This window comes from Balaenoptera borealis, assembly GCF_965194805.1.
Source record: "Balaenoptera borealis genome assembly, chromosome: 12".
Lineage (NCBI taxonomy): Eukaryota > Metazoa > Chordata > Mammalia > Artiodactyla > Balaenopteridae > Balaenoptera > Balaenoptera borealis.
In genome coordinates, this window is record NC_138869.1 from 84952564 (window position 1) to 84979417 (window position 26854).

Genomic DNA, 26854 nt, shown 5'->3' on the forward strand with positions numbered 1-26854 from the left:
CAGAATCTTTCAGTATTGAAATAACTGCAAGATCACAGTGCCTTCATTTCAACTGTAGAGCTTAAGTAACTTCCCCAAATCTACAACACTAGGTTACGGTGCAATAAGGACCGGATTAAAGGTCTCCAAGTTGAATGATTAACTTGCAATCATTTTCTCTCCAGGAACTCAACTCCTAAACACAATCACACATACATTTGTCAAAATAGCTTTGTCTCAAGCAGAGAGGAATGAATGCTTCTAAAAGGCTCAAACGTGTGACAGACACATCACTGACCAGCATGGAGCTGGCTCACAATAGAGGCCCAGTTAAAGTGTTTCAGATGCAGCTGGATCAAACCTCTAAAGCACTAAATTAAAACAATCCTTTTAGGGGGCTTCCCTGGTGGCGCAGTGGTTGAGAATCTGCCTACGAATGCAGGGGACACGGGTTCGAGCCCTGGTCTGGGAAGATCCCACATGCCGCGGAGCAACTAAGCCCGTGTGCCACAACTACTGAGCCTACGCGTCTGGAGCCTGTGCTCCGCAACAAGAGAGGCCACGATAGTGAGAGGCCCGCGCACCGCGATGAAGAGTGGCCCCCGCTTGCCGCAACTAGAGAAAGCCCTCGCACAGAAACGAAGACCCAACACAGCCAAAAAAAATAATAATAAATGAATAAAAATAAATAAAAATAAAGGAATTCCTTTAAAAAAAAATCCAGTGAATTCCCTTTAAAAAAAAAAATCCTTTTAGTGGAGGAAATTCTAAGCTTCAGAAGAGGACCTTCCTACTGAATCTCTGACCAGTCACTGATGATGCTTTTCGTCTGTGATGCTGATTGGTTCTCTAACACCGGGATCATCCAATCCAGGAGCAAATACTGAATTCCTTGGTTGGTGTCACTTGGGTGGAGGAGGGTCACAGTACCCATTTGAGTGGGGCTTGCCTGCTCCCCTCACACCCTGTCCTCTCCTGTTCTCCAGCATGGTGTCTCTGTATTTCTCCGGAGGCTCCTGGATGGCAGCTCTGACAGTGATACTGATGGTGCTGAGCCCTCCCCTGGCCTGGGCCAGGGAGACCCAACGTAAGTGTATACCTTGGATGGTGAGCTATCATGGGGTGGGGGATGGAAGGTACTTAGTTTTGTCACTGTGTCCAGGCCATGTCCCTTAAAAATTGTGATATATTCTTCAGTGACCAGCTATCTTTACCATAGGGATCCCCAATTCTTTCCACAACAAAAGGTGTCTAGATATTTGTCCTCTCTATGAGAGCTGCATCAGGGACTTCCATATGTATAAGACATTTATTTTTCTCAATTCTCCTCCAATAAAACCTCCCTAGCCTTGCATCCCATTCTTCCATTGTCTTAAGAGGATTTAGAAATAAAGATAACTCCCCATTTGGCATTTCCCTTTATTATGTTGAGTTATGCCAGGAAAAGGGAAAGTTTCTCTGAGAATTTTATGGGAAATCGCAAGGAATTAGAAAGATCCCTCCTAGAAGATCCTGTGTTATATCCTCAAGAAGATCTGTGATGTTGGTGCCTCTCTCTAATATGTGAGAATGTATCAAAGGGCCTTCCCCCATACCTTTTCTTTCTCCTGAACCCCAATGTTTAAAATGCCTGTATCCCTGCCCTGGAGGTTCTCTGACAGAAGCTGGGATTCGTTTTCTCTCTATTTCTCCTGGGTAAAACACCCTGGAGCTGAAACGACTCTTCGTAATCCTTAGTACTTGAAATGACTCTTTAGATCAGGAGCATCCATGGGGTGTTCTTTGATGCCTTAAAGAACTTAGGACATCTTCTGAAAACCTGACACAGGTTAGTGTTCACTGTGAATCTATTTTGAACCTTTCTAGATGATCAGTTTCTCCTACATCTCCCCGTTCTTTGGCCCGAGCATATGAGAAGAGATTCAACTAGTAGAGGATAAATTATAGGTTCATCCATTGTGCTGTCTATGTTCCTTAATTAGCCATGTTTGGTTACCTCTCCTTCAAGTTTGTCCCTATTTTTCCCCAGCTATGTCATCAGCATTACTGAAAGTCCCCAACGTTTGCACAGACCCCAGCACTATAATAGATCCATTGGATGAGCTAAAACTTATGAAATTTTCCCTCTTGCTTAAAATCACCTTTTTCTTTCCTGTGAATGCCTCTTACAACTAGTAGAAGAAGAAAGAGGACGTTTGTCTGAATTTGTCACAGAAAGTGGAAGGGATATAATGTGTCATCAGAATAAAAGAGTGTTGGAGCTGGAGCCCCTTCTTGCTTTCCAAGATCCTCACAATAATCAATTCCCCAAACCATGAGTTCATTCATTTAGACCACAAATGTTTATTTGAGCAGCTATTATATACTAGGCTCTGTCTAGACTCAGAGTTCTATATGAATAAAAGCTAGAAAAGTCTCAATTATCATGGAACTTACCTAATGACAGGAGAGAAAGATAAGAACCCAATTAACAAAGAAAAACATTTCAAAGAGCAGTAAGTGCTCTGAAAAAAATGTATCAGGGCTATGGGACAGAGAAAATGGGATTCACTTGACGTTGGTTCAAGTGGCTAGGGAGGTCTCCCTGAGAAAGTGACCTTTAGTTGAAACATGAGTGATGAGAAGGAGGCAGTTACGTAAAGGGTGCAAGGGAACAGGGAAAGAACAAAGTGTGGAAAGATATTTGCTGTGTTTAAGGGACAGAAAAAGGCTAGAGTGGCTGAAACAGAGCAAGCAAGTTAGCACGTGGAATAAAATGAGATCGGAGAGGAAATCAGGAGCCAAATCATTTTGGCCCTGATGGCTAAGGTAAGATTTTTGAATTTTATTGAAAAAGATATGTGAAGCTACTGAGGGGTTACAAGGAGTGTCAGTTTATGTTTATTAAAAAAACAATTCTAGCTACCATGTGGAGATTGGATTGTACGGATTCATCAGGGAGACCTTTTAGGATCATGGTAGAATTCTCCAGGGAAGACGTGCTTGTGGCCTGATTTAGTGTAGTAGTGACAAAGACAGTAATAAAGAGAAAGGCAACAGATTTGAAATAGATATTTGTATGACTTGTTAATAAATTATATTAGGAAGGGGTAGAAAATTAAGCTTATCCCTCAGGATTTTGTCTTGAATTACTGGAATAAACATAATGGTGCTGCTTATTGAGGTAAGGAAGACTATGGGAGGAAAAACTTTGAGGTGGGTGGTTAGGAATAAAAGTTTTGTTTAAGTTTAAAATGATTTTTTGACATTTTTGTGGAGCTGTCAAGAGGTCAATTGAATTTATGAGACAAATTCAGGGGGAGACCAGGGCTGGAGACATATATGTTGCAGTCATTGACAACTGTGTTAAATTTCAGGAAAGTAGAAGAGGTTGCACCTAAAGAAGGAGTGTGGGAGAGTGTAGTAGAAGGCAAAGAGAGGGCCAGGGTCAGTAAGTCAGCAAAGGGGAGTGGGAAGGAGTACCAGGGATAGTGACAAAAACCAAGAGAATGTGATGCAGAGAGTGAGGGAACTTAGATTTTTCAAGGATGGAGAGAGTGGCGATTTGTGGTGAGTATGACAAAGAGGTGGGTGAAATGAGAAAACATGACAGAGAAGTGAGCACTGGGTATGGTGGACCTGGCATTTGCTGTCAGTGGAGTATACAAGACAGGAGCTAGATTGGATCGTTTGAGGAGAGAATGGGAGCTGGAGAACTGAAGAATGGATGACAGATGACTCTTTCGACTAGCTGTCCTCAGGGACAGACTGTGCTCTAGCATAAGGGAATCAGCTGGACCTAAAGTATAAAAATAAGAGCCCGATGAGAAGCTGGGAAAACCTGAGAATCAGACGTGTTTAGTTAGTCATCAGCAAGGAAGCATTAGAGTGCCCTTGAATGCCAAGGTTATGCAAAAAAACATTAATTAATGCAGCCAGTATTTATTCATGTCCTAGAATACACCAGTTATTTTACCTTAGGTGGTAATGTTGGAGTAACATACCAAACAAATCTGGTTTCTGTCAACGTGGAGCCTCATAACATTTTGCAGCTACTCTGTACCAGGCCTATAAATTTCAGTATGTAATTCTTATAACTATCCTATCATATCTGTAGCAATTAAAAACATATATATCACATGGAAGCAACCTAAGCATCCATCGACAGATGAATGGATAAAGAAGATGTGGCACATATATACAATAGAACATTACTCAGCCATAAAAGAAACGAAATTGAGTTATTTGTAGTGAGGTGAATGGACCTAGAGTCTGTCATACAGAGTGAAGTAAGTCAGAAAGAGAAAAACAAATAACGTATGCTAATGCACATATATGGAATCTAAAAAAAAAAAAAAATGCTTCTTATGAACCTAGGGGCAGGACAGGAATAAAGATGCAGATGTAGAGAATGCACTTGAGGACACGGGGCAGGTAAGCTGGGATGAAGTGAGAGAGTGGCATGGACATATATACACTACCAAATGTAAAATAGCTAGCTAGTGGGAAGCAGCTGCACAGCACAGGGAGATCAGCTCAGTGCTTTGTGACCACCTAGAGGGGTGGGATAGGGAGGTTGGGAGGGAGACGCAAGAGGGAGGGGATATGGGGATATATGTATACATATATCTGATTTACTTTGTTATACAGCAGAGACTAACACAACATTGTAAAGCAATTATACTCCAATAAAGGTGTTAAAAAAAACCCAAAAAACAAAAAACATGTATATCTATGGAATCTAAAATTCAAAAAGTTTGAGTTATTTACCCAGTGCCACATTGTTAGTTCTAGAACTTAGATTATATTATCAAGTCTGAGTATGTGGAAATTCCCTTTCTTCTAAGTCAGCATACCCCTTTTGTGTTAGATTTATATATACCACATTATTATATATAAAATGTTCTGCTCTTATTTGCTCAAAATGGTAATTAGTGATTATATTATTGAAGACAATTGCCAAATGATGATGAAGATATTACTTGCTTTAGGAAGTTAAGGAATAGAAAGATCTTGTGAGCTTGCTTTCATAGGGTTATAAAAATAAAAATGTCAATATATTTATTGAGTATTTATTATATGATCAGCACTAGGAAGTGCCACTCTGTAATTTCACACTTAAAAATATACTGTGAGGGATATACTATCATCAGATCTGTTTTGGAGATCAAGAAAAAAGGCTCATGGATGCTAAAACTGACCTAAGTAGAAGAGCTCATGTTCAAATTCAGAAGTTCTGATTCTACAGCTTGGGATTCTAACCCCCATTAGTGGATAGTGGCTTGATTGTGTCTGAATTACTGACAAAATTTCTGATGTTCATATGCACAGTGTGTGTCTTGGGCGTGTGTGTGTGTGTGTGTGTGTGTGTGTGTGGAGGGGCGCTGCAAGGGCTGCTAGATCCAATACAAAAGAGACATACCTACTGTATAGCACAGGGAACTCTGCTCAATGTTACGTGGCAGCCTGGATGGGAGGGGCGTTTGGGGGAGAACGGATACATGTATATGTATGGCTGAGTCTCTTTGCTGTGCACCTGAGACTATCACAAATTGTTAATCGGCTATACTCCTATATAAAATAAAAAGTTAAATAAATAAAATAATAAAATAAAAAATAAGATGTAAATGTATCTTTTTTGTTGTTGTTGACAAAAAAGAGACATTTACAAAAAAAGAGACATTTACATTCATTCTGCATTTATTAGTTGAAAAGTCCATATGTGTTCACACTTCCTGCAGCCTGCCATGGGCATGTGTTAAAGAATACAAAGAAGAAGTATTAAATATCCTCCTCCTTCTGAGGCTACATTAGCAAGTTGGGCTAAGGTTGCCAAATTAAATACAGGATGCTCAGTTAAATCTGAAGTTCTGATAAACAACAGTAATTTATCAAAATGGAAATTTCACTGGGAATCCTGTATTTTTATTTGCTAAATCTGGCAACCTTAAGTTGGGGACGAGAACTGGACAAACAGTGCTAACCATACAAGCTACAGTGAACAGTAACTTCACACTTTTTAATTTTGTAACGTTGGTGTCATGTGTCGATAAGATACTTGAGAATTTCTGAATAGTAAAATAGACCTGGTCTGACCCAGAGTACCCTTCTTTCCGCCATCATTTCTAGGTGATGGTCTCTACTTAGAGTCTGGGGACCTGCTCAGTTTTTTGTAAACTGTCTATATGAGAATATCATCTTCTTCTTAGTTTCTCCCCTTCTCTCCCCTGAGGAGACTTGACTACAGAAACAAGTTGTACATCTGGCCAAGGGTGGTAATTTGATGCCTACTTGTATTGTTGGAACTAGGAGACAAAGTTAGAAAATGAAATCGTTGAGGCACGAACAGGAATAAGATGTCTGTGGCTGTAATTTACTACTACAGATAAGTAGTGGACCAGAGGCAGAGAAATTAAGAAAAAAGATGATGTGAAGGATAAACTATGACTTTGCAATTGGTTGGCAAGCAAAGAAATAAATAAGCCTGGGTCCTGAACAAATTAATTTTCCTGGAAAAACAGCTCTTCAGTGGGTCCAGATTCTTAAAAAATATAAATTTCAGTGGGACCAAGATTTTCAACAAATGTAATGTCGGCTGCCGCGTGGGGCTGAGGCCTGACTGAGCGGCGGTGTCTCCCGCAGAGGATTTCCTGTTCCAGCATACGGGCCTGTGTTACTTCACCAACGGCACGGAGCGCGTGCGGCTAGTGGAGAGATACATCTATAACCGGGAGGAGTACGTGCGCTTCGACAGCGACGTGGGCGAGTACCGGGCGGTGAGCGAGCTGGGCCGGCCGTCCGCCGAGTACTTGAACAGCCAGAAGGACCTCCTGGAGCAGCGACGGGCCGAGGTGGACACGTACTGCAGACACAACTACGGGGTTGGTGAGAGCTTCACGGTGCAGCGGCGAGGTGAGCGCGGGGCTGGGCGGCCAGCGGGCGGGGGCGCAGTGTATGTGGGTGTGTGTTTGAGACAGAGACAGAGACAGGGAGACACAGAGACGGGGACAGAGGAGACTGCGTTCGGGGGGCGGGGGTGTGTAAGACTGCGAGCAAGTACGAGTTAGGCGGGTTCCTGTTGTCTGGAGACAGTGTGTGATTTTGTCAGTGACTGTGAGAGGGGACAGAGCGTGTGTGGTGTGGGGAGGCCCGGGAGGGAGGGGAGCTGTGGCGGGAGGGGTGCAGGAGGGAGGCTCCGGGCGTCCTTGGTGGTCCCTGTGGGGGAGGGGAGGGGAGGGGGAGGGGAGGGGAGAGGAGGGGAGGGGAGGGGAGAGGAGGGGAGGGGAGGGGAGAGGAGGGGAGGGGAGAGGAGGGGAGGGGAGGAAACCCCCACTGGGGTGGGCGGTTAGAGATGCGGGAGGGACTTCAAGGTGTCTGTGGTTGGGGGAAGGTTTGGGGGAGGAGAGGTGAGGAAAGTGAAAGGATTGGGAGCCTGTGAGGAGAAGAGTCACAGCGTGCTCTGGGCACACACCCTCTGACTCCTGACACCCGAGAAATAAGTGTGCCGCGTCTGTCTGTGTGCAGGAGCACTTCACTGAGAAAAAGGTGTCAGACTACTTTTTGACAGGTGCGGGCAGGGGAGCCTCTGAGGCACCTCTGATCTTCCTGAGACTTCTTCTAGGTCTAAATTTTTCGCCTTTTTTTTTTTTTTTTCCCTTAGCCTATATATTTTTACATAGTTGAGATGACTGTGTAATCACCTTTTGAATTATAATAATGTTAACACACTGATGTTACTATTTTTATAAAGCTAATAGTATTCGAGTAGTTACATAATATTTCTTTTTATATGTGTAACAATTCACCTCACAATCTCCTTTATCAGATCTTTTTTCAAAGATATATAGTGCCAAGTACTCAGTTTAAAAGTTACATTTTTTATTTTAAATTTATATTTCTTTGATTCCTAAAGTTCTTGAATATCTCTCACATATTTATTGGCCCCTTGTTACTGCTCTAACTATTATTTATTCTCTATTATTTCTGGGGTCCTGGTGTTTTTCTCAGTGATATAGATTCTCTATGCAGCAAAATTAACTCTGTTGATATTTGATTCAGCTTTCTGTCCAGTTCGAGGTTTATATCTTGATTCAGTTTATTATTTTCCATGATAGAAATTTAAACATTTTTACTTAATAAAATAAACTGCAAAATTGTTAGGAAAGATTTACCATCAATTTTAAACTTACCATTTTAGAGTATTGTAAAAATGTTTTTCACCAAGTTTCTCCATCATTTAAAAAAATTGTGTTTATTAAGGCTGATACTGTCAGATTGTCTCAGGCGCTAAGCACACATATTTAATGAGTCCCAGACCCTTGCCTGAACTTATGTGTCAGCTTAAAAAGAGAGACAATTGCAAACTGATAACAATTCCAGTAGTAAATTCACTTGTTTTGCAAAGGAGAGGGATTGATTAGCAGAGTTTAATTATAAGAAAAATTTTTTTTAAATAATGACTTTTCTTCCTTCTTTCCTTCTCCTTCAGGACTCATAGGTTTTTTTGGAATTCAACTCAGAGTTAGAGATTCACTTGCGTCTTTCCTTCTTCCTGGGGTAGAACCTTTTCTGAGGTGTTCTAAGGTGTGAGTGCCTGGAGACAGCTTTCCCAGGATTTCATCCTCTGTCTCCACACAGTGCCCCCCCCCCCCCGCTGTTCCCTAATTTATCCACACTGCTTTGAATCATATATTCTTTCAAATAAAACAAGGGTAATAAATAGCTCTGATATACTGAAGGCTAAATTCCAGTTACGATTTTATATACTTCAGGTTCATTAATCCTCACATAACCCTACGAGGTGAATTAGAATTATTATTCCTTTTTATAGGTGAGAAAGATGAGACACAGAGGAATGGAAAAATTCTCCTGGGATGAATCTGTAAGAGACAGAGCCTGGATTTGAACCCAGGCAACATGAATTCAGAAATGACACTTTTAATTAAATGCCTTGCAAAGATTTGTAAACATGTCAACAATAAAAAACTGTTTCATGCAATGGGAAAAAAAGACACACAAGTATCCTCAGCATCTATAAAATCTAATGGGTCCATGCGGTAAGGGTTAAATTAAGGATCATGGTACTAACTCCTAAAGTTGGGCCACATGGCCACCTTTGAGGGAGACCTGCCCAAGGCTGCAGTCTGGGACTGGAGAGTGGATGCAGAAAGGCAGCCAACCAACGAGACTTACTCTGTCTCCCTCACTTATCCCCTCTACCATTTTCTCTCCTAGTGGCGCCTACAGTGACTGTGTATCCTGCAAAGACACAGCCCCTGCAGCACCACAACCTCCTGGTCTGCTCTGTGAATGGTTTCTATCCAGGCCACATTGAAGTCAGGTGGTTCCGGAACGGCCAGGAAGAGGAGGCTGGGGTGGTGTCCACAGGCCTGATCCCTAATGGGGACTGGACCTTCCAGACCATGGTGATGCTTGAAACAGTCCCTCAGAGTGGAGAGGTCTACACCTGCCATGTGGAGCACCCCAGCCGGACGAGCCCTCTCACAGTGGAATGGAGTGAGAAGCTTTCTGGCCTCATAAGTTCCTCACCCACCATGGAGGGGGCTTGCTTACCCCTGAGTGTCAGGTTTCTCCTCTCCCCACAGCATATGTTCATTTGCTCTATTCTCTCCTATCCTTCAGCTTAGGTTAGGAGGGTAGTCATGTGAATATCCTGTGATAGAGATCCTCTGATATTTTTAGATATCCTGTGATAGTTTGTACAAAGACCTGTACCCCCTGAGAAGGCAGTTATGCCTGACAAGCAGAATAGAGGTGTCCCTGTTTTGAGCCTCCCATCTTATCTCAGGTCATGGACACCTCTTTGGCCCTGGGCACCAGTCCCCTTCTTCAGGCTGGGCTCGTACTTCTGACATTGTTGCTCTGAGTTGTTCATTGTGATCTGAGAAGAGGTGTGTCCTCTACGATGTAGGGACCTTCCTGACATGAAGGGAGTCCAACCTCAGCTCTGCCTTTTATTAGCTCTGCCACCCTAGGCAACCTACTTAACCTCATTGAGTTCCTGGCACTTCACCCTTAAGATGTTGAAGTAGTGGCCTTATGTCAAGGCTGTGATATTTAAATGAGTTTAATTCTCAGTGTGTATCTACTTAGTGTGATTCTTAAACCTCTTTTCCAGAAATGGCCAATTATTCTATTTCTTCCAGGGCAGGCTTTTTTCCCCCATTGTCACAGTTCTGAATCTCAGAGTCTCAATTAGAAAAGTAAGAACTGGGGTAAAATATCACTAAAACTAGCTTCTTTTCTCAGGGGCACAGTCTGAATCTGCTCAGAGCAAGATGATGAGTGGAATCGGAGGCTTTGTTCTGGGTCTGCTCTTCCTTGGGGTGGGGCTGTTCATCTACTTCAGGAATCAGAAAGGTAAGGAGCCTGTTGGCAGCTGAGCCTCCCCACAGACTTTTGGGGGAAGAAATATGACTTTACTCAGTTAGTTCTCTGTATATCAATGACCCTGTGTAAAGTCTTTCTTTGCTTAGTTGACCTCCAATTTCCTGAAAATCCAGAAATTGACAGTCCATGGTTAGCTACGGTTAAAATATAAGAGGTGATGGCCTGCAGAGATAAGAAAAATGTTAACATGCTTGGAGATTTTGGGTGGAGATCCTGGGGCAAATGCAGGAAGAGACACTAAGACTGATGAAGTTATACTGGATTTGTGTGACAGAAGCTTCGTAGCTTACCAACTCTCAGTGTCTGCTCTCCTCCCTGCCCTGGCATCGTGTGATTAGGTTGTGGTATTAGGGGAATCTGAGGTGGGGGTCGGGGGTTGGGAACATTGTGTCTGGGGACAGATTAACCTCCATATATTTTAAGTATATATCTTCCCTTCTCTTTCCCAGGACACTCTGGACTTCAGCCAACAGGTAATGCTCTTTAACTCTCTTTTAGAGACATACTTAGTCTCCCTAGAACAGATGGTAGAGGTGACAAGACAGGTGACAGAAATAATGGGAAAGACCTTGGATCTGACTTTGGATCAGGCAGTTTCCACTAAAGCTTCTTCTGTCCACTAAACAGAAGGCCTGTGCTCTGAAGTAACTTTGGCTCAGGGAGACTTAAGAATTTGTTTTCCTTCTTAATTCAATGCTTTAACATGAGACCCTGAAAGAGGAGAAAAAAACTGCTTGCAGAGTTAGATCTGGAAACAACCCTCTCCTCTGTCTTTTGCAGGACTCCTGAGCTGAAGGGAGGATGGTGACACTCAAGCAAAAACCTTCTGTCCCGGCTTCTTCGCAGCATGAAAATGTTTCCTGCTTTGCTGTAATTCTTCCACAACGATAGTACTTCTCAGGATCTAGTTTGCTCTTGGTTGAGTGACCCTGCAGAAAATGTCCTTCTTGATGGCTTCCTCAGCCCCTATCCTTGACCTGGAAGTCCCCAATATTGATTGCAATACCTTATCTTCATTTTTTCCTGGTCCCTTTTGTTTTTAACCATTACTGCCTCCTGTGCATCTGAACTCATCTTCTGCCCACTTTTCTTTTTAAAGTCTTTCTCAAATAAATATGGATGAAAATCATCTGCTTCATACAGTTCCGAGGAAGGAAGTAGAAAGAAAAGAAAAAAGGAGAATTGCATCATATAACAATAATGGTTTTCATTAACATTACTGAAATTTGGTCACTTGGGGATCTGAAAGATTTCCTTGCTTCCTTCCCTGTTTTTTTCTTGGGTTTTCTGTATTCTCTAATTAGGAATGTTTTCCTGAACTAGAATAAAAACCTTGTTGAACCCATTTCATGGTTGTCTCCTACATCTTTGCATTCTCAAAGACAAGCATGCAAGTTTCTTCACACCATGGGATACAGAAAGGGGCAAAAAATATAAGAAATACAGGTGACTTGTAAGGATGTGATGCCCTGACAATTTTTGTAATCATGTTCTTTTTTCTCTTTTTCCCTGTTTTTTTTTTTGTTTTTTTTGAAGAAAATATCTAATCCTGGGTACTTCTTGCACTCCTCTTTTATTAGACTAATGGTGGGCTTCAACACTTCAGTCTTTTACTGTCTCTCAGATAAAAGGCAGTGGCATGCTGGCTCTTTGGCTGAGATGCATTCTTCCCCATAAATAGGGTTCAGAAGGCCTTCAGGACAAAGCCGAAACTATTGGAAAAGGTACATTTCTGAGACCCTCCAGATTGTGCAGTAAACTTACTGTCTGTTACAGGAAAATCCTTAATGGACCTTATCTTAGCAGAAATCAGGGACAGTTCTGGGAAAGAAAAGGGATTATATAAATTCGCTGATGTACATCCAAACAGTGAAATACTCTGCAGCTGGAGGAAAAAATGAGAATAACCTGCTGTGGAATAATATCCAAAATGCCCTTTCAGTATGTACAGGGCTGTGTGTATAGTACACAACATTTTGTTTAATAAGATAGAGGAGGAGAATAGGAATATATAGATACACCATTCATTTTATCTGTTTATCTATTTTTCTATCTATCATCTATCTATCATCTGATTTTGTTTGTAAATAGAAATAATGGAAGGATTTTTTAAGTAGCACTCTAGACCCATCTAAATCATACTTGAAAACCAAAAGGAGAGAGTTCTTGGCAATCCACATAGCCATATCCTGTTTCTTCTCACAAACTCTAGGTATTAGACCTTCCTCTCACCACATAACTCATAACTTGTCCTGACTCCACTTTCTCACAGGATCTTGAAACCAGAGTAATACTAGGACCATTACAGTAACATTATTTGGTGGAGACAAATGATGTTACTTCACTTATTGGTTGTATAGGAAGGAAAGTGATAGAAATGAGAATTTCCATAAAGTATCTTTGTTCAGCAAATTGACCTGCTTTGTCCTAGAAGAAAGAGCCTAGGACCCAGGCTAGAGAAGCAGCCTGAGATTGAAGGACTGGGTCTTTTGATATTACTCCTGAAAAAAGAAAAGAGGCAGTTCTTTTTTTTTTTTCCCCCAGTACTTCCAACCCTAAGCCAGTACTGTTTTTGCTCATATGATTCATGATTGTTCCTTTTGCACTGCTGTTCTGAATCATTTCTTCCTCCTTCTCTGATTCAAGTCTCACTTCTGCAAACGAACTACATTTTCAAGTTTCTTCTAAATACTCCAACCTATATGAATATACCCTTTTTCTACTATGTTTAAACTTGATTACTTTAAAATAATACCCATTTGTATTTTCATTGTAATTATAAATGCCTGTCTTCTTTTTTCTTTTTTTAAATTGAAGTATAGCTGCTGTACAATATTATATGTTACATGTGTACAGTACAGTGATTCACAATTTTTAAAGGTTGTACTTCCTTTATAGTTATTATAAAATATTAACTATATTCCCCGGGTTGTATATTCTTGCAGCTTATTTTACACCTAATAGTTTGTACCTCTAAATCCCTTACCCCTATGTTGCCCCTCCCCTTCACTGTGTTTATTCATAATGTATTGTTTATTAATTCAACAACTATTTATGATTACCTCCTCTGAACCAGGTGTTTCTCCAGGAACTGAGAAAGAACGGTACACAAAGAAGATAAAGTCTCCGACTCACAGAGCGATTATTCTCCGTGTCTTTCTTTCTTTCCCGGTGGAGATTGATAATCCTGAGATCTTTATCTTGGTATTGCTAGCCACTAGCACTCTTCTGAATATAAGAGGTATCCAGTAAGTGTTTGCGCTTTGAATTTCACCAGTTGTACTCCATGCTTCTATGTCCACGTAGCACTTAGCGTGATGCTTGACGTTCATAGGTGAGCAGGATTAAATTTGCTGTTTAATTGATATCATCGAGTCAAGGAGAAATTAAGATGAACATTAAGGAAGACTTTTCTTTTCTGACGTTGGAAGTGATGATTTGGGGGGTAATCTCTGCCACGCCACTCTCCTTCCCCTCTTTGCATTTTCACACTTTGGTTCATCACCTTCCTAAAGGTCACCTTGTTTCCCAGATTTAACTGCCTCTTTCCTTCCAGTGATTTCCAAAGTATTCGAGAGTGTGTTCCTCTGTCGTTCTTTTTCCTCTTTTTCCTAGAACGATAGAAACTGGAGCCCAGCTAGTGAGAGGCTTCTAGAATCAGCATGATATGCTTGTTGAAGGTCCTCATCAGGAGTTTTCCTAGTACATCCCATGATACTCACTAGTTGTACCCAATAAATTCTTACTATCCCTATTTAAATGTTATACTTCTGACTTCCGGGTAATCTTTTTCTTTATGACTAGTGAACTTTGTATCCTATTTTTAAAATCTTTTTATACTTCAAGGTCATAAAGATATCACCTAACATTATCTTCTAAAGATCTTATTGCATTGCGTTTTTATATATAGATATACAATTCAACTGGAATTAATTTTGTGTATGGTGTGAGATAGGTGTCAAATTTCTTTCTTTTTTTTAAATAAGGGTATCCAACTGATTCAGCAGCATTTATTGACAAGACCATCCTTTCCTAGCTGCTCAGTTGAAAACGATTAGGTCACAAAAGAGGCACAAAAGAGAACATACTGTAATAATTCAATTTATATAATGCTACTAAGCACGTTTAGAAATAAATGTCAGGTTGGGAAAGTACGTGGAAAATCAAGGAAGTGATTGGTATAGACATCTGGGTAATGAATTATCCTGGTGGAGAGAGAGAGAGGAGTGTGGATGGAAAGAGGCACATTATGCACTTACAGGGTGTTGGCCCAATGTCCCCAATGTTCTATTTCTTGATCTGGGCAGTGGTTCCATGAATATTGGCACTATAAAAATTAAGTTGTACATTTATGCTTTCTGTGTTTTTCTATATGTGTGTTCTACTTCACTACAAAGTATCAAAAATGTAAAATGTTTAATTTCCTGACTAGACCCTTGTAGTCAATATTATTGAGTATCACTAAGTGATCAGCATTTTTCCGTGTGTTGGGGATGCAGCAGTTAACTGAAAATACAGTGTGATACAACATAGCCATTTCGAGGCTATGATGAGAACTAAATGAACTAAAGTGTCTGGAAGTACATAATCAGTGCCTTGTAGAAAATAAATGATAATTCATTCTTTGATTTTCCCTTCATTTGTCTGTGCAACCAGAGTTGGGATAGTAGATCTCATTCACAGTCCCCATCTCTTCTAGGTCAGGAACAGCAGGGAGATACCAGCATCATAGCTTTTTATTTGTGCTTTTTAATCATAGCCAGGGACTTCCTACATAGGTATGAAAAGTCAGGCATCATATCTCTATCAAAACGCCTATCTCCTCCAATCCTCACTCCACACTTTGCTTTACTCTGCAAATACTCTTTCCTCGCTAACCACTTAATCATGTCCTAATTCATTCCACTAAAGGATATTTTTGGCTTTTATTATCAATATCTAACTTAGTCATTCTGTCCTTTCCTGATTTCTACCCAAGACTTTAAATAAGACCTTCTGGTCAGATGTATCTGCTGGAGATAAGTGATGCTGCCTCATTCTTTACCCCTATTGGTTATAGGAAAAAAGAAACCAAACAGTTATCTGAGGAAGGATGTGGTTTTTCCAGCAAATCTTTCTCTATCTCTTTCTTTCTCCAAAATGTCTCACTCAGAAGGAAAGAACCAACTCCCAGGCTGATAAAAGGGATGATCTTTCTATCTCCAAAAGGAAAGAAAAGATACTTCTAAAAGATCTCATGCTCCTCCCTTATTCATCAAATATCAGTTTTTTATATTATACATGTCTAGCAGTCCTATATTGTTTATTCCTACTGTCATCACACTAATCTCTTTGCCCAACCCCTCATAACTAACCTTGGGTTGCTGAAAGTTTTCCTAGTTAATATTTTTTTCTAACCTCATTCCCATCTTTCTAAAAGATGTAATTTTACCATTTTTACAATGACTTACCTAGCATCGTTTAACTCTGCATAGCCACTCTCTCATATTGCCCAACATTATTTAGGTAGGATTACAATTCTTTCAAAAAGGACTCTTCACCATCTACTGCCTCCTGACCACTCCCTCCCTCCTACACATATGATTTCACTGTGGTTCCTATTCCCCAGATGTCTCTAAACAACCCGAAACATAACCCCTTCCTCTATGTTCTAAGTCTCACTTCCTCCAGAACTCACGTCTCTGCAAATGCTTCCTTGTTATTGTAAATTATGTTTTTACTTGGTTTTAATTATTTTGTTGTATCAATTTGTGTTTTGATTGTTTTTTTTTTTATAGATGTTTCTACTGTAGGTCTTGTAACATTGTTTTCCTTTAATTTTATATGTCTATCTTTATTGTGGGTTCTAGTTTTCTTACAAGTACGATCTAAATCATATATATCTTTTCATCCCTAGCATGTGGCTCCAACAATTTCTCCTACATAGACACAGATAACTATTTCTTCCTAGAAAATGAGAGGATGAACTGACTAGTGACCAAGGGTGAACCAGTCCCAGTATCATGTCCCAGATGATACTCTGTGCTCCTTATTTCATAGTTTATTATTAATCACAAAAGATTTTCTGGATGCTTACTCTTTGGGTCTTTTGAATGTCCTTTATTCTACTTTCTCCCAGTCCTCAATATATCCACAGAAGGTCTCATCAAAACTGTATTCTGATATTTTATAGAATTACCTATTTCAGACCCTCTTGAGAGTGATCTCTCATCTCCTCATTCTCCTGTACCAAATGCTGGAGTCCATGAAGTGCAAAGGGGCTAGTGTTAGCCATGTGCTTATTTTGGGCCTCTGGTCAGGAGCTTTCCTAGAATATCCTGTGGGAATCAGTAGCCTTGTCCCAGTGTTTTCCCGTTATTTTCCCATTATTCACTATCCCTATTTAATGCTGCTGCTGAGGTATTTCTTCTTTTCTTGACTAGACTTTAGTAATCCTGGCCCATGGCACCATCTTGGTTCACTCTCCATATCTTATTGTCCTTCTGTGGCTCACATGTGCTACTTCCTGTGAACCATCTGTGCTCTTGGTCACAGAACACAATGCTCAGCTTTTTCCCCAGGTCCTATTCCTTCTCCCAAACATTTGCATTTAAAGAAATGTTTCTTCTCTATCTCCCTTTTCTACACTTACCTTCTTTTATCTGCCCTAGTATTCACAAAAATATTTCCAGTTCTCTTGGGACCTTTCATGAAAAAAACATGCTGAGGCAGTCCAAGATGCCCATGTAGGAAGACCCTGAACTCACCTCCCATGAACACACCGAATCTACCGCTCCATATGAAACAGTTCCCTCTGAAAAAGACCTGAAGACTAGCTGAGCAGCTACTTCACGTTGCAGACAAGAAAAGGGCCACATGGAGGTGGGTAGGAGAGGCTGAGACAGGTCTCGCCATAAACCCCAACCCTGACACAGCAACCGTAACAGGGAGGGAACCCACAGGCTTAGAGCTTCTTTCTGAGAAGCAAAGTGTTCGTACCTCAATAAGGCATCCAACTTTTAGGACCTGTACCTGACAGACAATCCTCCAAAACATCTGGCTTTGAGAACCAACAAGACCTGTGGGGCAGTGGCAAACTGAGAAGACACCCTTAAAGGGCTTATGCACAGGTTCACGTGGCCAGGGTCTAACACAGACGCAGTCATTTCAAAAGGGCCCAGACTTTACTGAAAAAGATTTATTGCTAATCTTTTTTTTTTTTTAACATCTTTATTGGAGTATAATTGCTTTACAATGGTGTGTTAGTTGCTGCTGTATAACAAAGTGAATCAGCTATATGTATACGTATATCCCCATATCCCCTTCCTCTTGCGTCTCCCTCCCACACTCCCTATCCCACCCCTCTAGGTGGTCACATATCTTAAAGCTTTGGCTGGAGGTGCAGAAGCCTGTTGGGTTACTCTTGGGGACAGAAGCATGGGCCAGCACCATTGTTGAGCTCTCCCTCTGCCTTGCTAAAGCTGGTAGGCACCATATATATATTTTCCCTCAGGAAGTGCCATCTTCATGCCCTGCCTCTGCCACTCTCCATAGTGCCAGTATCTCCCGAGGGGAGCTCTTACACACGTCTGGTGCTCCAGTTTGTACAACTATGGCCAGGAAACACCTCTACGTTGTCTGGCTCTGGTGGCCATCAGGGCTTATGCTCACAGGTCCCACAGGACGGTAACCAACAGAGAGATTTCTTAACCAGCTCCCACCCTCAGGGCACAGCAAGAGGCAACAGACTCAGGAGCTGAGTCTTTATGTGAAAGAAGCCTGTATGTTTATCATCATGGCTTCGGCCTGAGGGGCAGGGTTTTTAAATTAAACACACATCAAAGGGCTAACTGTAGACCTTTCCAAGGACCTCAAAACTCAGGCACTATCTTGCACTCTGCCACACTCCAGAGTGCCAGTATCTCTTGGAGGGGAGCTCTTACACATGTCTGGTGCTCTGGTTTCTCATCTGGTTCCCTGGCTTTTGTAGCTGTAACTCAGGAGACACCCTTTCATCTCTTGGCTCTGCTAGGGGGACTTGTGTTCCAGGTTCCTATGGGACTGTAACAATCAGAGACAGTCCTTGAGGGGCTACCACCCCCAGGGCACTACACACACGCCAGACTGAAATGTACCCCAGCCTTTTTATGGAAAAGGCCTATTTTCTTATCCTGGACCTTCAGCCTTAGGGGCAAGCTTCAGGTTTGGTCCCCATCTAGAGGTTATGGATGTGCTCTCAGGGAATGTAGGCCTGGGGATGCCATCTTTGCACTCTTCCTCTGCCTTGCTACAGATCTCCCAGAAAGGGAGCCCTGATTTTTGTGACTGTTGCTCAGGAGACACCTCCAGTTCACCTGGTCTGATGGCCAGCAGAGCTTAGCTTGTGGTCCTACAGGACTATATATATTTGCATACTTTAAAAGCTGCTACCTGAGGGTCTGACTTCCAATCGGTCTGAATCTAGGTGCTGATTCAGATCCCCCCACTGGGACACTGGCAGGACTTGGCACACCCTCAACTACTGAGAGCTGTAAAAATATAATAGGCTGTTTAGAAATCACAAAGGTTTGAGAGACAGCCAAGAGCTAGGATAAGGTTGAACCATAAACTTCATCTCCTACCCAAAGCTACTTCTTCCAGACTGGGAGAGGTAGATGATGATTAAATGATAGTCTCAATAGATGCAGAAAAGGTATTGGGCGAAATTCAACATCCATTTATGATAAAAACTCTTAACAAAGCGGGAATAGAAGGAACGTACCTTCACAGAATAAAGGCCATATATTACAAGCCCACAGCTAACATCATATTCAATGGTGAAAATCTGAGAGTTTCTCCTCTAGGAGCAGAAACAAGACAAGAATGCCGATAGTCACCACTTTTATTCAGCATAGTACTGGAAGTCTTAGCCAGAGCAATTAGGCCAGGAAAAAAAAGTCATCCAAATAGGAAAGGAAAGTAACACTCTCACTATTTGCAGATGACATAATTTTATATATAGAAATCGCTAAAGACACCACCAAAAATTGTTAGAATTAATAAATAAATTCAGTACAGTGGCAGGATACAAAATCAATACACACAAATATATTGCATTTTTATACTAATAACAAACTGTCAGTAAGAGAAATTAAGAAAACTATCTATTTATGGTTTTTACTAGAGAAGCAATTGACCTATCACCAGCTGATGGCTACCATGGTTACCACAGAGGAGTTCTGCACCTTCTGTCTAATGGCTATTGTATATGGCTTTAGGGCTATAGAAGGCTTTTCATGCCACTGGGATGGCTCGTGGCCCCTGTTTGGAGGATGCTGCTATAATGATTAACGGTAACAAAACTGCCTTTGAATTTAATGGCTGTTTCTTTTCATTTTGACCACATCTACCATTGTAAAAAGATGAGAACATTGTGGCCCAGTTCCTCTGGGGTAGTTTTATAACATAAATATTATTAAAATATATGATCTGCAGAGCTACATGTTTTAGGTGGAAAAAGAAATTGAAGATGATTCCTGAAGACAACTCTCAACTTCAGGGTTTCATGGGAGCTGAGACCAGAGGTGCGTCTTGATGGATTTACCCAAAGGATTTCCTTTTATATAAGGCTTCTTAACACAGGAAACCCTTTATTACTATCCTGCTGTCCATATTAGAAATCTTTTTTTGGGTGTGGTTTTGCGGATAATATTTAGGGCACAGTAAGGGATAATGATATACCTACCAAGGATGTTTTTCATTGTTCTGATTAGGGTATATGGCAAGCTGATGTTTACTCTGTTAACTCATGCAGAGACCCTTAGAAAACACCTTAAGGACTAAATGACAGAAACCTGCTTTCTAGTGGAACTCGATGCATCTCTCACAAAGGTAACAGGGACATGAAGATATTTGAAGTTTTGCATTTCAAGAACATTGTCACTGAACTCTCTGGAGACTATATCAGACTGCAATTCTCGAAAGTTTCTGAGTTTCTACCTAGGTGTAAATTATAAACTTGAGGTCTACTACAGAGAGGATTGTCATGATCAGTTTGTGCCCCAAGAGATCAGCCTGAATTGTGCCAAATTTCCTGATTTTATTTTTGGTAAGTTTGTACAGCCACAATTTCCAACACTTCTTGGTTAGGAAACCTGTGGAGAGTCTGAGAACATCTCTTCATTATTCCAAGAAGTTTCTATTTGGACTTCACAGGTGATATCATAACACTGATCTGCCAGAGTTGTGCCAAAGATTCCCGAATGTCACAAGTTAGTACCAACGTTTTCTGTTTTTTGGTTTTTTTTGCCTACTTGAACATTCTTGAAACTAGAATTTTACAACTTACTTAACAGTTCAAATCTTTATCATGTTAGTGCTTCTATCATTAACTAATAGACAGGGAAAATACAGGTTCCCTTAGAAGCTGATCCAGGCAAAAACTTCAGTGAATTGTCCATAGAGGAGCATAACAGGAAGTTCCATTTTTGTAGTCTGAAGTAACATGGCTATAAAATTATAGGTGGATCAAGAAACAAGAATCATCTCAAATAAACAACCTAAGCTTACACCTAAAGCAATTAGAGAAAGAAAAACAAAAAACCCCCAACGTTAGCAGAAGGAAAGAACTCATAAAGATCAGATCAGAAATAAATGAAAAAGAAATGAAGGAAACAATCGCAAAGATCAATAAAACTAAAAGCTGGTTCTTTGAGAAGATAAACAAAATTGATAAACCATTAGCCAGACTCATCGAGAAAGAAAGGGAGAAGACTCAAATCAGTAGAATTAGAAATGAAAAAGGAGAACTAACAGTTGACGGGGCAGAAATACAAAGGATCATGAGAGATTACTACAAGCAACTATATACCAATAAAATGGACAACCTGGAAGAAATGGACAAATTCTTAGCAAAGCACAACCTTCCGAGACTGAACCAGGAAGAAATAGAAAATATCAACAGACCAATCACAAGCACTGAAATTGAGACTGTGATGAAAAATCTTCCAACAAACAAAAGCCCAGGACCAGATGGCTTCCCAGGTGAATTCTATCAAATATTTAGAGAAGAGCTAACACCCATCCTTCTCAAGCTCTTCCAAAATATAGCAGAGGGAGGAACACTCCCAAACTCATTCTACAAGGCCACCAACACCCTGATACCAAAGCCAATAGAGATGTCACAAAGAAAGAAAACTACAGGCCAATACCACTGATGAACATAGATGTGAAAATCCTCAACAGAATACTAGCAAACAGAATCCAACAGCACATTAAAAGGATCACACACCATGATCACGTGGGGTTTATCTCAGAAATGTGAGGATTCTTCAATATACACAAATCAATCAATGTGATAAACCAAATTAACAAATTAAAGGAGAAAAACCATATGACTATCTCAATAGATGCAGAAAAAGCTTTCGACAAAATTCAACAGCCATTTATGATAAAAACCCTCCAGAAAGTAGGCATAGAGGGAACTTACCTCAACATAATGAAGGCCATATATGACAAAACCACAGCCAACATCATTCTCAATGGTGAAAAACTGAAACCATTTCCTCTAAGATCAGGAACAAGACAAGGTTGTCCACTCTCACCACTATTACTCAACATAGTTTTGGAAGTTTTAGCCATGGCAATCAGAGAAGAAAAAGAAATAAAAGGAATCCAAATCGGAAAAGAAGAAGTAAAGCTGTCACTGTTTGCAGATGACCTGATACTATACATACAGACTCCTAAAGATGTTACCAGAAAACTACTAAAGCTAATCAATGAATTTGGTAAAGTAGCAGGATATGAAATTAATGCACAGAAATCTCTTGCATTCCTATGCACTAATGATGAAAAATCTGAAAGAGAAATTAAGGAAACACTCCCATTTACCATTGCAACAAAAAGAATAAAATACCTAGGAATAAACCTACCTAAGGAGACAAAAGACCTGTATGCAGAAAACTATGACACTGATTGATGAAAGAAATTAAAAATGATACAAACAGATGGAGAGAGATACCATGTTCCTGGATTAGAAGAATTAACTTTGTGAAAATGACTATACTACCCATAGCAAGCTACAGATTCAATGCAATCCCTATCAAACTGCCAATGGCATTGTTCACAGAACTAGAACAAAGAATTTCACAATTTGTATGGAAACACAAAAGACCCCGAATAGCCAAAGCAATCTTAAGAAAGAAAAACAAAGCTGGAGGAATCAGGCTCCCAGACTTCAGACTATACTACAAAGTTACAGTAATCAAGACAGTGTGGTCCTGGTACAAAAACAGAACTATAGATCATTGGAACAGGATAGAAAGCCCAGAGATAACCCATGCAGATATGGTCACCTTACTTTTGACAAAGGATGCAAGAATATACAATGGAAAAACGACAGCCTCTTCAATAAGTGATGCTGGGAAAACTGGACAGCTACATGTAAAAGAATGAAATTAGAACACTCCCTAACACCACACTCAAAAATAAACTCAAAATGGATTAAAGACCTAAATGGAAGGCCAGACACTATCAAACTCTTAGAGGAAAACATAGGCAGAACACTCTATGACATAAATCACAGCAAGATCCTTTATGACCCACCTCCTAGAAAAATGGAAATAAAAACAAAAATAAACAAATGGGACCTAATGAAACTTCAAAGCTTTTGCACAGCAAAGGAAACCATGAAGAAGACGAAAAGACAACCCTCAGAATGGGAGAAAATATTTGCAAATGAAGCAACTGACAAAGGATTCATCTCCAAAATATACAAGCAGCTCATGCAGCTCAATATCAAACAAACAACCCAATCCAAAAATGGGCAGAAGACCTAAATAGACATTTCTCCAAAGAAGATATACGATTGCCAACAAACACATGAAAGGATGCTCAACATCACTAATCATTGGAGAAATGCAAATCAAAACTACAATGAGGTATCACCTCACACCAGTCAGAATGGCCATCATCAAAAAATGTACAAACAATAAATGCTGGAGAGGGTGTGGAGAAAAGGGAACCCACTTGCACTGTTGGTGGGAATGAAAATTGATATGGCCACTATGGAGAACAGTATGGAGGTTCCTTAAAAAACTGAAAATAGAACTACCATACGACCCAGCAATCCCACTACTGGGCATATACCCTGAGAAAACCATAATTTAAAAAGAGACATGTACCACAATGTTCATTGCAGCTCTATTTACAATAGCCAGGACGTGGAAGCAACCTAATTGTCCATCGACAGATGAATGGATAAAGAAAGTGTGGCACATATGTACAATGGACTATTACTCAGCCATAAAAAGAAAAGAAATTGAATTATTTGTAGTGAGGTGGATGGACCTAGAGACTGTCCTACAGACTGAAGTAAGTCAGAAAGAGAAAAACAAATACTGTATGCTAACACACATATATAGAATCTAAAAAAAAAAAAAAAATGGTTTGGAAGAACCTAGGGGCAGGACAGGAATAAAGCCGCAGATGTTGAGAATGGAGTTGAGGACACGGCGATGGGGAAGGGTAAGCTGGGATGAAGTGAGAGAGTGGCATGGACTTATATATACTACCAAATACAAAATAGATAGCTAGTGGGAAGCAGCCGCATAGCACAGGGAGATCAGCTCTGTGCTTTGTGACCACCTAGAGGGGTGGGATAGGGAGGATGGGAGGGCGACGCAAGAGGGAGGAGATATAGGGTTATATGTATATGTATAGCTGATTCACTTTGTTATAAAGCAGAAACTAACACCCCATTGTAAAGCAATTATACTCCAATAAAGATGTTTAAAAAAAAAGAATTATAGGTGAAACTACTATGGTCAAATTAGAGATACTGTAGTTCATAACAGCAATAGCATTGAAGAAAATGTTAATGGTTAAAAGATTTTCGTGTTTAACTCCTGTTCGGAGTGGAAAATAAACTAACAACTATGTATTTTGCCTAGGAAGCAGAACCAATTTCTGTAGGACTAATTCTTGTTAGGCCTTTGTGTTTTTCATACCTTACAATTCATAAAAGCAGCAAGTATTTCTCATTTCTGGAGAAGCTGATTATTGCTCATAGTCATTGTACTATCTTCTGCTTTGGTAATTAGATAGCTTTTTTCCTCTGGTTAATAATGTAGCCATGGTGTAGATAATTTTTTTTTATTAACTGGCCCCTTTGTTTTTATTTTAACACATGACCATACTCCTTTCTCCTCTGAAAGTTTTTGTTTTGCTTTGTTTTGTTTTTGTGTTTTTAAGACCAGGTCCCATATTCTGAACTATAGAGGCTGATAGGCCATTTTTCACACCCAGATTATCTTTAGCATCTCTAGGTGGATGTGTAATAGCAACAAGTTTTCCTATTTTATCTCGCATAAATATGGATGCTAGCAACAATTTGTGAGGGTCATATGCTTCAATATTCTCAAAATTGGTCTACAATATTGAAAGAATTGATTCATTTGACAGGCACACAATGTAGAAAGCGATGTCAATACAGAGGGAGTAGCTCCTTCTCTCACTGTGAAAGAATAATTACTAGTAAGTTTACTTTTTGAGGGTAGAAACTTGTTTATCTATAAGAATGGACCAATAGCAGAAGAACTGTTGAAAGATTTTTTTAATATATTTTGAATAAAGCAGACAACATTCCAGACACACACCTGGAATCACTAGGTAGTTGCCAGTGGAAAAGCAAAGTGAAAGTTTGAAAAATAATCTGGCCAGTATTTGTACTGGATAAAGAGGTGGCTACAACACAATTAACACAAGATCTAGATCACAGAGAAAGAAAACTAAAACTCTTCCTACATACAACATTAAAGGATGGGCCTATGAAAATTCCAGTTGTCTATCTGTGACGACTCAATTGCAAACATTCTGGGTTTTTTTTAAGTGCTGTTTTAAAGTTTTATAAAACACAGGTAAGTTGAATCAAAGAATGACATTGGGAAGTTAAAGAAACCCTGTCAACTGACTTAGATAGCACCATGGTGTAAATACTGGCTCCATCCGAAGTTACTAATGGAGGAGATCCCTGAGATCTAACTGGAAAGGGTCTTACCAAGCCTGCAGAGGGATGATATGGCCTGTAAATGGCACAGTCATCTGTTGAGGATACATGTCTTTCATGGTAAGAAAAAATTGGACCTGTTTATTCATTTCTTCTTATTAATATTTTTTCCTTAGATAAAGGGACCACGGACCTGCTTCTCACTAAGTTCCAGATTAGTGGTGGTAGCTTCTGAAAATTACAGAGAATATATCCAGACTACTCGGACAAGAGAGAGACATTCTATACTAAATGGCTTGCTGATATCTAAGAGCCCACTTTACCCCAGGTGTATTGTGACCTTTCAGGCTTCCCACTCTGTGACAATTGGTAGGACTCAAGACATCCCATAATGCTACAAATTTCAACCTACCTGTTGTTCAACAAAATTCTGTGCATCTGATGTCACTTGATTGTTCCTAATAGTGTTGTGATTTATTTTTCGTAAAAGCAAGACTATGCTCTCATGCCTCAAGAACAGAGATTAGAACTTTAGTACCAAGAAACATTTTCTTCCAAAAACCAATTTAACTGCCTTTTACTCAGGAAATAGGCCTTTATTTGACACCTGTTTTACATACAAGAGTTGTGCAGAATTTCTTCTCTTGCTTTCAGGGAAGAAGCTCTGCCTTGAGATCACCTGTAAGATACAGTTGTCACCAAAGCAACTTTGGTGACAGTTGCTGCATTATTTCACCCGAACTGTCCTTACGTTGAATCAGTATTGCAGAAAAGTGTGAGATATATAATATTTAAGACAGCACATTTTTGTTACTCATAAATGTATACAACATACAGAATTTAGGTCATAGTCATTGGCTCATTCTTTTTAAAAATAAATTTGTATGATTTGTAAATTGTATGTGAAATTTATCTAAACAAGTTTTGATAGTGTTCTCTTTTACTATATTTCAGTATGTGCTTGATATAGAACTACTTTTTTTTGGCCATTCCTATTATCCTGTAATATATGGTGAACCTTAGCTTGGCTTTCCCTGATTACCATGTCACAAGTAGTGAATTCTGAGTAAATTATGATTTTCCGTTTGTCAAATTCAACATGATATTCTTTCCCATGGCTGCAACTGCACAACTTCCAATAGTACTAATTATTGTTGGCATCTAGGGACATAGATTCTTCTCAAATCCAGAAACAATGGTGACTTTTACCCAACCTCTCTAAGAAATGTTGAACTTTCCATATTAATAGAAATATATTTTTCCAAAATAAGGGACATACTATTTATATTCTCTTCAAAAATGTTCAAACTTGCATTACATTATGCTGAGAAGTCTGAAATAATGATTGAGAACAATAGATTGGATTTAGGAATTTTAAGGCCTCTGTTGTCTTCAATAAGAAGGAGACTTGTGGGGAGCTGTGGGTATCACTACATAAGATCAATGCAAATTTTGTTATTTCCAGAGGAGAGTAACAAAGCTGATGAAAGGAGTCTTTTAAGTAACTAGAATTGCTACAAGTAG

General features: G+C 40.0%; 1 protein-coding gene and 1 long non-coding RNA gene across 2 annotated transcripts in view; both read left to right on the forward strand.

The window, feature by feature from the left end:
* LOC309607606 overlaps positions 1-14991 on the forward strand; it is a 44668-nt gene extending 29677 nt beyond the window's left edge. The window contains exon 2 of the long non-coding RNA XR_014232461.1: positions 13445-14991. This is a non-coding gene — a long non-coding RNA (uncharacterized lncRNA). The remainder of the gene's footprint in view (positions 1-13444) is intronic.
* Positions 937-11713, forward strand: LOC309607585 (DLA class II histocompatibility antigen, DR-1 beta chain-like). Its single transcript, XM_082346278.1, has 6 exons — positions 937-1066; positions 6601-6870; positions 9193-9474; positions 10228-10338; positions 10818-10841; positions 11149-11713. Exons 1-6 carry the CDS (start codon positions 967-969, stop codon positions 11160-11162), a joined length of 801 nt encoding a protein of 266 aa, XP_082202404.1. The 5' UTR covers positions 937-966; the 3' UTR covers positions 11163-11713.
* Positions 14992-26854: the final 11863 nt, after the last annotated feature.